General features: G+C 41.9%; 1 protein-coding gene across 1 annotated transcript in view; it reads left to right on the forward strand.

The window, feature by feature from the left end:
• Positions 1 to 9,876, forward strand: part of GAK (cyclin G associated kinase) — a 73,678-nt gene extending 63,802 nt beyond the window's left edge. Inside the window, exons 24-28 of the mRNA XM_075282821.1 lie at positions 1,350 to 1,475; positions 3,703 to 3,900; positions 3,995 to 4,143; positions 8,706 to 8,882; positions 9,358 to 9,876. Of these exons, the coding sequence (XP_075138922.1) occupies positions 1,350 to 1,475; positions 3,703 to 3,900; positions 3,995 to 4,143; positions 8,706 to 8,882; positions 9,358 to 9,459 (752 nt within the window). The 3' untranslated portion in view covers positions 9,460 to 9,876. The remainder of the gene's footprint in view (positions 1 to 1,349; positions 1,476 to 3,702; positions 3,901 to 3,994; positions 4,144 to 8,705; positions 8,883 to 9,357) is intronic.
• The last annotated feature ends 4,996 nt before the right edge of the window (positions 9,877 to 14,872 follow it).

Consider the following 14,872-nt stretch of genomic DNA (forward strand, 5'->3'; position numbering starts at 1 on the left):
AAGAAGCCGTTTCTGCACGTACGCCACAAATAGAGTTGCCTGAGGTATGCAAAAGCACATTTGGACAAGGCAGCTTCATTTTGGAAACAAAGATTTAGTTGTTTGGTTATAAAAAAAAGGCGTTATGTATGGCGTCCAAAAAGAAACAGCATTCCAAGAAAAACACTTGCTACCCACTGTAAAATTTGGTGGAGGTTCCATCATGCTTTGGGGCTGTGTGGCCAATGCCGGCACCGGGAATCTTGTTAAAGTTGAGGGTCGCATGGATTCCACTCAGTATCAGCAGATTCTTGAGAATAATGTTCAAGAATCAGTGACGAAGTTGAAGTTACGCCGGGGATGGATATTTCAGCAAGACAATGATCCAAAACACTGCTCCAAATCAACTCAGGCATTCATGCAGAGGAACAATTACAATGTTCTGGAATGGCCGTCCCAGTCCCCAGACCTGAATATCATTGAATATCTGTGGGATGATTTGAAGCGGGCTGTCCATGCTCGGCGACCATCTAACTTAACTGAACTTGAATTGTTTTGTAAAGAGGAATGGTCCAAAATACCTTCATCCAGGAACTGATTAAAAGCTACAGGAAGCGACTAGAGGCTGTTATCTTTGCAAAAGGAGGATCTTCTAAATATTAATGTCACTTTTCTGTTGAGGTGCCCATACTTTTGCACCGGTCAAATTTTGGTTTCATGCATACTGCACATTTTCTGTTAGTACAATAAACCTCATTTCAATCCTGAAATATTACTTTGTCCATCAGTTATTAGATATATCAAACTGAAATGGCTGTTGCAAATACCAAAATATTTAGAACTAAAAATGATTAAGATTAATAGGGGTGCCCAAACTTTTTCATAGGACTGTATATATATATATATATATATATATATATATATATATATATATATATATATATATATATATATATATTTTAATCTCTCTCGATAGATAGATAGATAGATAGATAGATAGATAGATAGCTAGCTAAGAGGTTGGGTTAGTCTAGCCAGGTGGGTGGTAACAGTGTGGTTTCTTTGTTGTATTCTTTGTTGTATTCTTTGTGGTTTCTTTGTTGTATGTCATGCAGTCTTAATACCCTAGTATACCATAATATGCATCATCACTAAAAGGGCTTATACCTTTCGAATAGCTGAACAGATTTGAATGAACAAAACTCCAAAATGCTCAGGGTGACAGATGATGTACTGTATGTCATTGGGCTTTTCAGACCTGGTGAAAGGTCCTCTTTAACAGTCTTCAGAGTTTAATAAAATATGATTTTGTTTGTTCTTAGTGATTCCTTTATCTAATTTTTTTTCAATGCATTTCATTAACATTTTAGGTTCAGTCTTTACACCCTCTAGCCAGATGAGTACATCTTCAAGTTCATCTTTTGTCCAAGGAAAGTCCTCCAGTTTTGACCCATTTGCTGATCTTGATAACCTTGGTGGTTCTTTCCAAAATAAAGGTAATCTCATGAGCTTTCTTAGTGATAGCTTGAGGTCCTATGGATGGATTAATCAGCATGACTGAATTGGACCTAAGTTATGGGAAATTACCTAAAAAGTCCATAAACCAACGCTCAATTGTCAAGTTTTAGTAGCCTATTTGCCCCCAACCTTAAGGGAGGTACCACCATCAAATCTTGTATTCTGCTCATCGTTGTAGTTAGTTGCATAGAAAGACATATGTTTTATGCCTAAGTGCAATCCTACTTCTAAGAAAAATTTTATTTTGTATATAAATGAGCTGTTCTCTTCACCTAGGGCATGGCTGCATTTGCCATATGTCAATTTAAAAATCTTTCTTAGGAGGTGGTGAACACAATGTATGGCAGTGTATCTACATGGAATTCATTACACAGATCTTTTGCAGATGAAGGTCCTAAAGGACCGAAATGTCTGGGTTCTGTGAATTATCATGTTTTTCTCATACTAATATAATAACCCACTGCCAAATGATGCTGTGAGATGTTTTAAGGATTTGTAATAAAGCTTTGTGATAAACTTTTTGCATCAACTGGAGTGCCATAATAGTTACTACCATAAAAATAGGTGCTCTGGCCGAAGTGCCTGTGCCCTCAGTGCACCGAATAACAAATTTACATATAGACTTCTAAGCAGCAATCATTGCTTTAAAGTTGTGTTAAAGGGATTCTATAATTCAAAATATATGTTTTTAAATAAACCCACATTGGAATACCCTTTAGAAAGGCTATTCTAGCCTTACCTTTTCTGTTCTTCTGCTCACAGCCATTTTTGAATAATATAGTTTTTAGCTATTATGCTAATGGAGCTCACTGAGCACAGGGGGCGTTCCCTTGTACCCTCCTTGGCCTTCATTCTGTCTCCTAGACCTTTCCTGCATGCCCCCTTCTATGTAGATAAGTTAACATCAGCCTCCTCTTCGCTGCATCAGTAGCAGCAACTCTCTTCCGCGAGATCAAAATCCTGCAGAGGTGCTGTTGGCTTGGCCAGACATGGCCACTTAGGGTTAGGACTGAGCACGTTTGTGGGAGTTTGTCCAGTGGAGCCTGGTAGGCGGATCTCATATTGCTGCTGGCAAACGTTCCTTGGTCTCTTCCTCTGCATGTCAACCTATCTCAAGGACTACTGTTCCACCCCACCTTACTTCATCTACATTTAAAGGCATGGCTGATGAAGCCGAGGTCCTGAAGCATTTTCAGAGTCTGTTATCCAGACCATGCTCAAGGACCAAAAAAACCACAGTCTGCAAAGATCTATAATGGCACGTGGAAGGCTTATGTATGGTGGTGTGAAGACCTTCCTGCAGGGAGTGATACACTGTGTTCCTGCCTGCTCGTACTTGAGGTGCTTCACACTCCCCCCTTTGAGCATTGAGATCTCTCTTCGCCTACTGTCTTGGGAGGTTGCCTTCCCGGTGGCTACTACTTCATTCCTTAGGACCTCCAAACCCTCATAAAAAATGGACCTGCAGTGCAGGATAAAAGTCCATATTTGGAAAGTGTAGCAGCAGCCCTATAAGGTACAGTTATTAGTTTAGTTACAGACTCCTTTTAGCTCTTTTTGGGAGGAGGAGTTTAAAAATAAAATGAAAAAAAAAAAAAAAAATACGAAGTCTGACACATTTTAAATTTTATACCTTTTACTGTTATGGCAGATTTAACATTACCTTTATACTACATGTCATTACAATTGTGGCAATATCCAATTGATATTACACAATATAAACACTTAATTTTTATTTTTTTTTGTAAGGTGGGATAGTTAATGATCTGATTTAGTACAAATGGTTATGACGTAAATGCTGACACACACTTCTAGGTCTTGTTTCCATCAGAACCTAAGACAAGTTTAACAATGGCAGTTGATTAAGCCCCCAACATTATGAGATTAGGATGCACATGAATATGTAAATCATGGCACAAGGAATGTAAGGGATGTGGGACTTGCAAGCTTGATGCAGGGTATTCATCTGTGATACACCTCTTAAATGCCCTGATTGCTATTGACTGTAGCATCTAGGGGACTAAATATCCATGATCAGAGTTATCGCAAATCATGAATGTTAACTGTATGTGCAAACTCTGTGATGTACATTCAATATCATGGTGAGCGTATCTGCTACTTGCCATGATGTTCTATTATGTTAAGGTGCAATAAAGGGTTAAGTGAGTTAATGAAAGATCTAAACTCTATCTCCTTTTTTTTAAGGATCATCTTCACAATTTTCTGCCCGGTCCAATGACAAGCCATTTCAAAAAAACAACTCCATATCAGCTCCTAAACCGCAAACTACTGCATCATGGCAATCTCAGCCTAAAATTAGCATCAACGCTAAGCCTAATTACAGTGCAAATTTTAGTGTGATTGGTGGCAGGGAAGAAAGAGGTATAAGGGCTCCAGGCTTTGGTAAGTCAAGGTTACTTTTTCATTTTTTCACTTTTTTTTTTTTTTTTTTTCTTTTAAATGTGGTACTTCATATGTCATGTATACAATTTTAAAGGGCCAAAACCAAAAGTGACAGAAAGTGATTTTGGTGATCTACTCACCAACCAGGGATTTTCGTCAAAAACTGACAAAAAAGGTCCAAAGACAATTGCAGAAATGAGAAGACAAGAGATGACTAAAGACATGGATCCCCTTAAGTTGAAAGTAAGCATCTTTCTAGACTTCTAGTAATTATTCAGTTTAATAACACCATGTTTTTTTATCTTGGTTAAAATATCGGCTCACAGAGAAATAGACATTTCATTCGACTTCTTGTGCCTTTAAATTTTCATAGACCTTTGGAAGACAGTTTTGCGTTTCAGTGGTTGCAGTCCTCAAGCTCTGCTTTATTCTGAAATAAATAAATAAATAAAATTCAGTATGTTCAGATGACATAAACAGAGAGTGAATGCACCCCTGACATTATCAGTGCTGACATATCACTTGAAAGCTGACTTTGAGTTGAATTCAGCGCACTTTCAACTTTGCCATTATGTGTTCCAGTTGCAGAGATATTGGTTGTGTTCATTTTGGCATTGATACCCTCCACTGTCAGAAGAGTGGGCCATACAGCTTAGCGTCTAAGCCCTGAGGCCTGCCCTTCTGGCAGTGTAGTGATATGGGTGCTGAATCTAATAACACCGATATCTCTAATCCTGGGGTGCATACCAGCAAAGCTGACAGAAGCTGTCAGAGCGACAACTGCTAATGCCAGAGGACTCGAAAGATCCTCCTTAACAGATAAATTGCTCTCAATATTTTTACATAGTGCACTGTGGTATGAATGGATGTGGTTATTTTGGGAAGAATCCATTTTATACTATGAATTTGTTAGTACATGGTTTATTCCTTGGGGGTAATCAATTAAGGGATAGTTCACACTTAGTTTTTTGGTCTGGGTCAAAAAAACCACCTCCCATTGAATTCAATGGGAGACGGTCATTTCCGCTTGCGGAAAAAAGAAGCGACCTGCCCTATCTTGACACAGATTCTGCCAAGGTGTCCACGTCAAGACAATGCCTCCAGACTAGGCCCATTCATTTGGGCCTAATCCGAAGTGGAAAGCCTCGACTGTTGGGAGCCGCATCAGAATCCGGACCAAAAAACTACGTGTGAACTAGCCCTAAGGTGGACTTTATTTTATCCCTAATGCAACAAATGTTTTAATAACCTTATAATAAATAAAGGTGTTTGAGATTGTTTCCCAAAGAAAAACTTTAAAACTAATAACATTATTGTTACAATAAAAAAAAAAAAATATATATATATATATATATATATATATATATATATATATATATATATATATATATATATCGTCTCAGTTCAATGTTAGCACTCCTAGGGGGTGTGTTAGAGCACCATTAAATTACTTTGGAAACTCACTTAAGAAGGTTGGGCCGATACCAATAGAAAAGGAGGGGTTAAAAAAAGACCACTCGGGTATGTAGCTGCATATGAAAGTTATATATAGCGATTCCAACACCATAAGGTTAGATTTACATTTGTGCTGGGTTCTTCTTCTTTCGGGTCCCATCAAGTTAGACCACTAAAACGGCGGTTACCAGTGGACCCCATTGACTATAATGGGGCCCACATGATGTCCATTAGGTATATGCTACTTTTATACTGAAAGCAGCAGAGAGAAAATTCTTCCTTGCATAAGATAAATCTCTTATTCATGCACTTTCTCTTCCCAAAGGTCTTGGACAACGCTGTTTAAATCTGAGCATAGCAACATGCTCAATCACTGAATTACATTAAGAACTTTAATCAGTCTAACATATCTTCTATCTAAAGATCTATAAAAGCACGTAGAGAAATATTTAAAGGGGTATTCACACTACCTACAACAGTTACATTTAAAGGGATTTGATCGTTAAAATTAAAGTTTTTCTCCCTATCACGTAGGAATAGCCTTAAGAAAGGCTATTCTCCTATCTTTAGATGTCTTCTCCATGCCGCCGTTCGGTAGAAATCCCGGTTTTATTCTGTATGCAAATTAGTTCTCTTGAGCACTGGGGGTAGTCTCCAGCGCTCAAACAGTACTGGAGGCGTCCCCAATGCTGCAAGAGAAATGTCTATCTTTGCCTAGAATGATGCCTTCTTGTGTCTTCTTCCAGCGCTGGCTTCAAACTTTTTCAAACAATTTTCCTGTAGCCGCTTACACAGTAAACTGGTGTAAGTGGCCATTTTCTTGTGGCTGCTTACACAGTAAGCTGGGGTAAGCGGCCACAAGAAAATGGCCGCGGGCATGCGCGGTCGGTCCTGCCCGAGGACCGACGGCAGATCCGACTGAGCATGCCTAGAAGTTTAAAGCCAGCGCTGGAAGAAGATGCAGGGAGAAGGCCATTCCAGGCGAAGATACAGGCGGCGCTAGAGAGTTCTCTTGCAGCATTGGGGACGCCCCACAGTGCTTCGAGAGAACTAATTTGCATACCGAAGAAAATCAGGATTTCTACCGAATGGCGGCGCGGAGAAGTCACCATTGGCTTTTGCCGTCAGGAGATCATTGGAGACTTTTGTGAAGGCCATTTCAGTAGAGTGCATAGTGTGGAAGCCAGATTGTAAGGGGTCAAGAAGAAAGTTAGCAGAGAGATAGCAGATCAAACGCGAATAGACCAAGCGTTCCAAGATTTCGAAGATGAAGGGGAGGTTAGAGAATGGTCAATAGTTAGCAGCACAGGACAGGTCAAAGGAGGATTTTTTTCAATAGTGGGGTTATGCCAGCATGTGTGAAAGAAGATGGAAAAATTCTAGGAGAGAGGTTAAATTAAGCAAATTGTGACAGCAGGCGACAGATTGGAGAAGGTCTGCAGGTCATAGGGTGAGATGAAGAAAGTAGCTGGGATACTTCCTCTTTTGTAACCACTTCAGAAGATGAGAATGGACAGTCTGCAGTATTATGGTAGGTGAGGGGATCAATGCCACCTGGGGATTGGGCAGTTATTTCCTGACCGATCTTATCAATTTTGTCATGGAAATAAGTGGCCAGGCCATGAGCACTAAGGTCTGTGAATGGCGTCTGCACCTTGGGTGTGAGTAAGGAGTTTCAAAGAGCCTTTTAGGGTTACAGGAGAGAAAAGAGATGAGAGCAGTGAAATAGGCTTGTTTGGTGAGGTAATAGGCAGGACTATATGTTCTAAGCATAAATTTGAAGTGGTGGAAATCTGTGCGTGTACATGATTTTCTCTACAGAAGTTCAGCACACCTAGAGCACCGCTGAAGAAAACATGCCTATAGTGCTGTACTGTGTGAGCGTTCCTCCCCGCTCACACAGTACAGCGCGATAGGCGCTGCTGGGAAGAAGGACGTTCCTGACAGATTGTCTGGAACGCCTTTCTGACGATTAAGAGCTATGGTACCAGTGTCGATAGCTCTTCACCCCGGGCACGGATCGTGAAAGCAGTCAGTGCGCTGAATTCAGTGCATTGTCTGCTTTCCAGCAGTATATAAAACTGCCTGTGCACATGAAAGGTCCTCTTTAAGGGTTTCATTAAAGTGACTGGTGGCCAAATTGGGACAGGAAATTGAGGAGATGGGGACAGAGGGGACTGTAGAGTATCTGAGAGGTGCTGGGTGTCGATAGCAAGCAAATTCCTATATGTATGATGGGTAGGTGTATCCTGTAAAGGGGAGAGAGCACTGATAGTGAGAGATAGAAGGTTATGATCAGAGAGCGGCAGAGAAGAGTTAGTAATTTTAGAAACTGTGAGCAGTCGATGGAAGACAAGATCAATCATGTTTCCATTCATAGAAGGATGTACATAAGAAATGTAGTTTTATCTAGTAAGCAGACAGTCTCATGCTGCATATTAAAGACCGTCCCTCTGGCCATTTCAAGATGAAAATGAAATCAGGGTGCAGATCTTGAAAGACAAATTGGAGGTGGGTGAAGACCCAGGTACACTGCAGATGATTTATCTACATGGTTGTTCATATTTAAAAATAAGTTGTACAATACGTTGGGAAAACTCCTTTAAGTGGTGTTTTACAGTCAGGGCAAAGTGGATTGGATTCTATCGAATCCTATGCCCACTTTGCAATAAAAACCTCGGTGCGGACACACCGCGATTTCAAAAATTGATGCGGTTTTGGAAGTCGCAGTATGTTAATCATACCTACGGAAATGCCGGCGGTTTCCCCATCGGTATAATTGTAATTCAAAGTCTGCAGAGTGAACCTGTCTAAAACGCTGTGGGAAGAACAGTGATGCATTTCCGGCGCGTTTTTTCCTTCAGGGCTTTTTAGCTTTGGGACACCCCATGGGGCCTTAGCCTTTAGGGCAATAATACTTGAACACAAGGAAGCATTATTCCTTAAAGGGGTTGTTCAGCAAAAATCATTTCATTACACTTTAAGGAGGCTATAGATTTGTATGGGTACAGTGAAAAAGAAAATGCCTTGTTATAATTTTGGGTTCTGGTAGGGTTACAGGTACTCACACTGTCAGTGCTATAGTGTCAGACTATGTAGCAACACACCTCTTTGATAAGGGGAATTGTAACAGCCAGTTGTCAATTTATTCATATCTTCCTATGGCATATTACAAAGGAACAGCGCAGCATAGCCTTATGTGGAAAGATGCTCCAGGATTACTATATACGGCATAAAAGTGAGTCGGGCAATACATCACACAGCTGGTAAAGAGCAGAGTGCTTGGCAGAAAGCAGCATGTATCTCTAGTCCTAGACGCCCCCCTACAACTTTTTGGTTTTTTACTTTAGATTTTAGACTGGATTGAAGGGAAGGAAAGAAATATAAGAGCTTTAATATCTACACTTCACACTGTGCTTTGGGAAGGAGAAACAAAATGGAAACCAGTGAACATGTCTGAGCTGGTAACACCAGATCAAGTAAAGAAATACTACAGGAAAGCAGTTCTTGTGGTTCATCCTGACAAGGTAAGACCTTTTAGAATAGAGCTGTTCTAACAAGCAATTCTAGCTGATGTTAGGTAGCAGGGAATCTCCTGGCAGCCTCTCATTTCTTGTTGAAATTCACTGGAAACCAGTTGCCAGGATCATTGTTATAACAAAAGCACTTTGTTGACATACCTCAGACCTTCTGGTCCTTATAATTATGAATAAGGACCTATAGAATTCTGTATGGCGAGATATATAGCATCTACTCCCAATCATTAGAATGGCACAAGATGTAATAAATACAGTAGACTCATACGTGTCAGTGAGCAGAATTCTTTATAGTAAAGTTTTGTCTACATTGCACACTTTTTATATAATATATGGTGTTAAAAGATCATTGGGCCAGTTTTGATACTATGCCGCCCTTATATTTTCATGACAATTCTTCATTTACCTGGAGCATAATCAGATATACAAGTGAATCAATAATTAAATGATGTATTTTCCTTTGTAGGCCACTGGACAACCTTATGAACAGTATGCCAAAATGATATTCATGGAGTTAAATGACGCCTGGTCAGAGTTTGAAAACCAAGGATCGAGAGCCCTTTTTTAAAATAGAACCTCTATAGACCTGCATTCATTGTGTTACCTGGTCTGCTTTCTTTTTAGTCTGTTCTACTCTGGTTTTAAGCTGTTCTCTAAACTCCAAAACAATCTATTTGTACATACAATAGGAAGGCTTACATGTGGTATTAGTTTTCCTTGTTTCTTACTGGCACCTTATCCTTTCATATGATTTGCATTCCAGACCATGTGTTTTAGGGCATTATTCATTCCATCAGTTAGACCAAATTGTTGGACTTGCCTGATAGTGAGCAGTGAATTGCAGTTTACATACCATGCTTGGATGCCTGCTACATTCAATGATGGACTCACATTTACTTGATGCGTTTGTTTTCTAAAAATTGCTAGATGTAAATTTTTCAGTTCTAGTAAATATGTAATCATTATCATTGCATTGTGTACATAATTAAACACTTTTTTCTTCAAAACGTAATTTTTCTGTCATCAGTCTTTGATGTTATATGAAGACAATCTACCAACAAGCATTCATTTGACCTTGCCAAATGCTACTGTTTTTAAGTAGATCTCTTTTTGAGGGAGTATGTTAGAAATCCTAGGCTGTTTCATTTCTACTAAAAGTATTTGCAACAACAAATTATATAAATGTATTTACTAGAGATGAGCGAGTAGTATTTGATCAAATACCTCACCGCCATAGGAATGCGTGTACACGCATTCCTATGGAATACTACTTGCTCATCTCTAGTATTTACTATTCTAGTCCACTATGCCTTATGGCAGTGATGGCCCACCTTTTAGAGACCGAGTGCCCAAACTGCAACGCAAAACCCACTAAATTATCGCAAAGGGCCAACACAGCAATTTAACCTTAATAGTCTGCGGATCCACAATTGTGGATAGTTACGGACCCACAAATTATGTGTGACTGTGGCTTTACTGAGCTTTCAATAATTCAAACAACTTTGTACTGAAAGATAAAGGTCTCTGCATTTGGTACTTTTCAACAATTAATGTTCACCATTTCACAGGATCTGTTTTATAGTGACCATGTCAATGTTATTACAGCCTTAAATAACATCACGTCTGCTATAAAACAGATTCTAGGAGATATAAATAGTGATGGGGCCCCCACACAGTATTATATGCTCCACTTTGGGCCCCCATACAGTATTATATTCTCTACAGCAGGGGTCTCAAACTCAATTTACGCGGTGGGCCGCGGGAGGTAGAGTCTGGGTGAGGCTGGGCAGCATCAAGTTTTCCCACAAGCTATGCTCGCCGCAGCAAATTTAGCTCCGCCCAATTTATGATGTCTCCACCCATTCTTATTCATTTTTCATGTGCCCTCACACAGTATAATCCTCCTACGGTCACCCATACATTATATGTCCCCACATTATAATGTTCCATTCCAAATGCCCCACAGTATTAAGTCCCTCTCCTGGTGCCCCAGTTTAAGCTGGGAGAAACTAGAGGGGACATGAAACTGGGGCAGCTGGAGGGGGACATAAAACAGTTGGGGTAGTTGGAGGGGGGCAATAAATTAATGGCAGCTGAAGTGGGACATTAAACTAGGGGCAACTAGAAGCAGACATTAAACCGTAGGGGTAGCTGGACAGTGACAATAATATGGGGACAACTAGAGGCAGACAGGTCCTCCTCCAGCTACTCCCACGGTTTACTGCCCCCTCCAGTTGTCCCCAGTTTAAGTGCCCCTTCATCTCCCCCCACCATTTCTCCCCCAGTTTGATATCCCCTTCATTTGCCCCGTTTTATGTCCCCCCTCCATCTGCCCCAGTTTCATATCCCCCTTCATCTACCCCCATTTTCATGCTCCCCCTCATCTCTGCCCCCAGTTTCATGTTCCCCTTCCATCTGTGGCCCCAGTTTCATGTCCCCCCCCCCTCCATCTCTGCCCCTAGGTTACTGACACTCACACACTCCACTCTGCATCTCACATTCCTCTCAGTACTACATCTCATCTTCCGGCCGGCACACTGACACGCCTCCCTAGTCACGTGACGTCTGACGTCACACACAGGTCCTTGAGTTTTAAACTTCACGTAGTACTAGCTTTTCACCAATCACCCATCACTTTCTATTGCTGTTATAAGAGCGGGGGAGTGATCGGAGGAAAGTTTAAGTAAAACACTGACTAAAGGGACATAGTAGGACATGTAGGGAGCTGCGCGGGGGCCGCAAACTATCGTCCCGAGGGCCGCAGTTGGCCCGCGGGCTGCAAGTTTGAGACCCCTGCTCTACAGTAAGCCCACACACACAGTATTATATGTTCCACAGTAGGCCCACCCACACAGTATTATATGCTCCACAGTAGTCCCCTCCCCACACAAATATATATTCACACATGCACACACAGTATTATACTTACCTAAAGTCCCATGAAGAGCAGCCGGGCTTTCTCCTTCTTCTGACTACAGGCGCTGATGACTTGTGGGAAGAAGTCACACTCTGCAGTCAGTGTAGGGCCGTAGTCACATGGACCCGCGGCTTACACTGACGGCGATCGCTCACTAACAGGAAATCCTGTACCGGATTCCCCGTTAGTGGACGATGGCGTGTGTGCCAGCAGAGAGGGCTCTGTGTGCTCTCTCTGACACGTGCCTTAGGTTTGCCATCACAGACTTATGGTATAAAGTAAAAAAAAAAAAAAAAAAAAAAAAGTACTATCGATCTGTTTTCCTATAGTTACTAATTAATGTGCATTATAAATCTGGATATGTGAATGTCCTTGAGTAGCCCATCCTAAGCCCTGTCTTGACGCCAAAAGCATATGTTGGGAGTGACAGAAGATTGACTGGTCAATTGACAATATCCATCCAACATGACAGAGCTTGAGATTTGAAGAATAACAGAAGATCACTAATCTAGGTCTGCAAAGCTTGTGCCATCATACACTAGAAGACGTGAGGCTGTAATTTCTGCCAGAGCAGCTTCAACTAAGCAATCAAAGATCTGAATACTTAGAGGACCTTTCACTTCCTCAATGTGCGGTATGATATACCAGCATCATCACTGGGCTGTGAGGAAGGCCCCCATAATATTAATCTTGTACTGTCGAAAAGGGGGGGGGGGCTTTTTCCCAGTGATGACGCTAGGCTGTAAGGCCCGTCTAACTGACGGTGGATATTGGTACCGAAACTGAGAACGATATTTCCAGTACCAGAGCGCATACCGGGAAAAAAGTGGACAGTACCGCTGAATTTAGAGAACTGACTGCTTTCTAGCAGTATATAATACCAAACATCTATGAGAACGTGAAAGGTCCTCTTTAACCCCTTCCTGACATCCGCATACTAGTTCGGCGGATGCCGGGTGTTTAAACATGGCCGCCACTCAGGAGCTGGGCGGTTGCCATAGCCGCTGGGTGTCTGCTGTTTTATACAGCAGACACCCATCGCTAGTGAATCCAGGCATTAACCATCCCTGTCGCTTTGGTTCAAATTCCCCCCTTTGCCTAGAACATATATAAAAGTACTTAAATACTGTGAAACACCTACACCCCTTAAGTCACTTGAATCAGTAGATGCTTTGATCTCCACATATTTGGAGGAAATATTTACCATTGAACATGAAGTAATTCTGACTGAGAAGTTAATTGACCACAGTAACGATATATTCACATAAATCTGGAGAGAAGTTGGAATACCTGAACAAGTGATCTGATAATGCCTGTATCGCTATACTGTGAGATATAGATGAATATGAAGATGTTATATCACAGGCTAACCAATCATACTCCCCCCTCCACTGAAACGCACTAAACACCTTGAGAATTTCCTAGGTGTCCCTAATGTAACCAGGAAATGTTTCGGAGTCCTACTTCCAATTTAAATGGTCGAATGATGCCGTCAGATATTTGAGGGTGTGGATTTCTCGGGACCTGGGAGTGTTATTCTCGAGGAACCACCTACTTCTCCTTCATGTAATCAGGTCGGACCTGAAACGTTGGTCCAAGGGAACCTAGACCTGGTTTGGGCTCTGTGCCATTTATAAAATGAATGTCTTGCGCTGCCTGCTCTATCTTTTCCAAGCTCTTCCGATTCAGCTCCTGGCTGGCTTCTTTAAACTACTATACAGTGATTTGACTAATTTCATCTGGTGAGGTAAACCGGCAAGACTGGCTCGCTCTTATACTTCCAGGCAGGCAGCTTGGGTCTCCCTGATCCTCGTAGGTACTACGAGGCCTTAATTGGTGCCATCATCTCCCCTTCAAGCAGTGGGTCCCCTTACAACATGCCTTCTTGGGTACTCCTCTCCACTTGCCCCCCTGGCTGGACTCACAGCCCACTGTGGCCCCGAGATCACATCCCACTATTGGGCCTACACTTCAAGCCTGTAAAACCCTATTCCTTAGAGAACCGATCTCTCCCTCCCCATCCCTGATGTTTCCAATACTGGGTAATCTGGCCTTCCCTGCTGGTCTCTCTCCCAGGCCCTGCTGACAGTGCTGCTCTGTTCTGCTCTGCTGGAAACTGGGTTGTCTTAGAGAGACCTAATGCATCGGATCTCCCTCCACTGAGTCTATGGAGAGTCCTTCAGCTCATTCACTTCCTCTCTTCATTTCCTGACTCCCCAAAATTTGAACGATCCCTCACACAGTTCCAGAGAGCCTGTTCTGGATCTGCCATGGTCAGGTACTTCCTCTCGGACTCTTACTTTCTGCTGGTTGCACCCTTCTCCGGGTCACAAACCTACCTTCCTGATGAAGTGGGAGACTGATCTGCACTTTGTGTTTTCAGACAATCAATGTTCCAGGATTCTCAAACTTGCTCACAGGAGTTCCATTGCTAGCAGATACCAAAAAGCAGGTTACAAATTCCTAACTAGATGGTATCATGTCCTATCTAAACTGCATAAGATTTTCCCATCTACCTCCTCGTGGTGCTGGCACTTTGGTACAGATGAGGGGATACTGCTACAAATCTTTTTGGGAGTGCACGGAGCTGAGGGACTTCTAGGATGGGGTACACGACTAACTATAAGATCTATCAGGTTACCCCCCTAAAACACCTGCCTTCTACCTTCTTCACCTCTCTGACTTCTCCCTTTGGGCTTATCAGAGATCTTCTTTGAGGCATCTGGTCAATGTGGCTCGGGCTTGCATCCCAGCGCTATGGAAGTCTTCCACTCCACCATCTCTCTTATATTGGATCCGTAAAGTGGAAGATATCCAGGCTATGGAGGTTTGGTGGCTGTCTATAGCACAGGAGAGGGGGGTCTGGAAATTTGGATTTTAGACGGTGGTCTTTTTGCAGTAGTGGATGTAATTTGCGTGTGATTCCTACAGCTGGAAATCTTGTCAGATGACGTCAATTCCAAATACTTTGTAGTGAGAGTTTTACAAATGCAATTCTTTATCACACCTTGTCACGATGAAGTCTGATGTAATCCGTGCTGGAGTTCCTAACTGAAATTGGTCA

Source organism: Leptodactylus fuscus, chromosome 1 (assembly GCF_031893055.1).
Source record: "Leptodactylus fuscus isolate aLepFus1 chromosome 1, aLepFus1.hap2, whole genome shotgun sequence".
In the NCBI taxonomy this organism is placed as follows: domain Eukaryota; kingdom Metazoa; phylum Chordata; class Amphibia; order Anura; family Leptodactylidae; genus Leptodactylus; species Leptodactylus fuscus.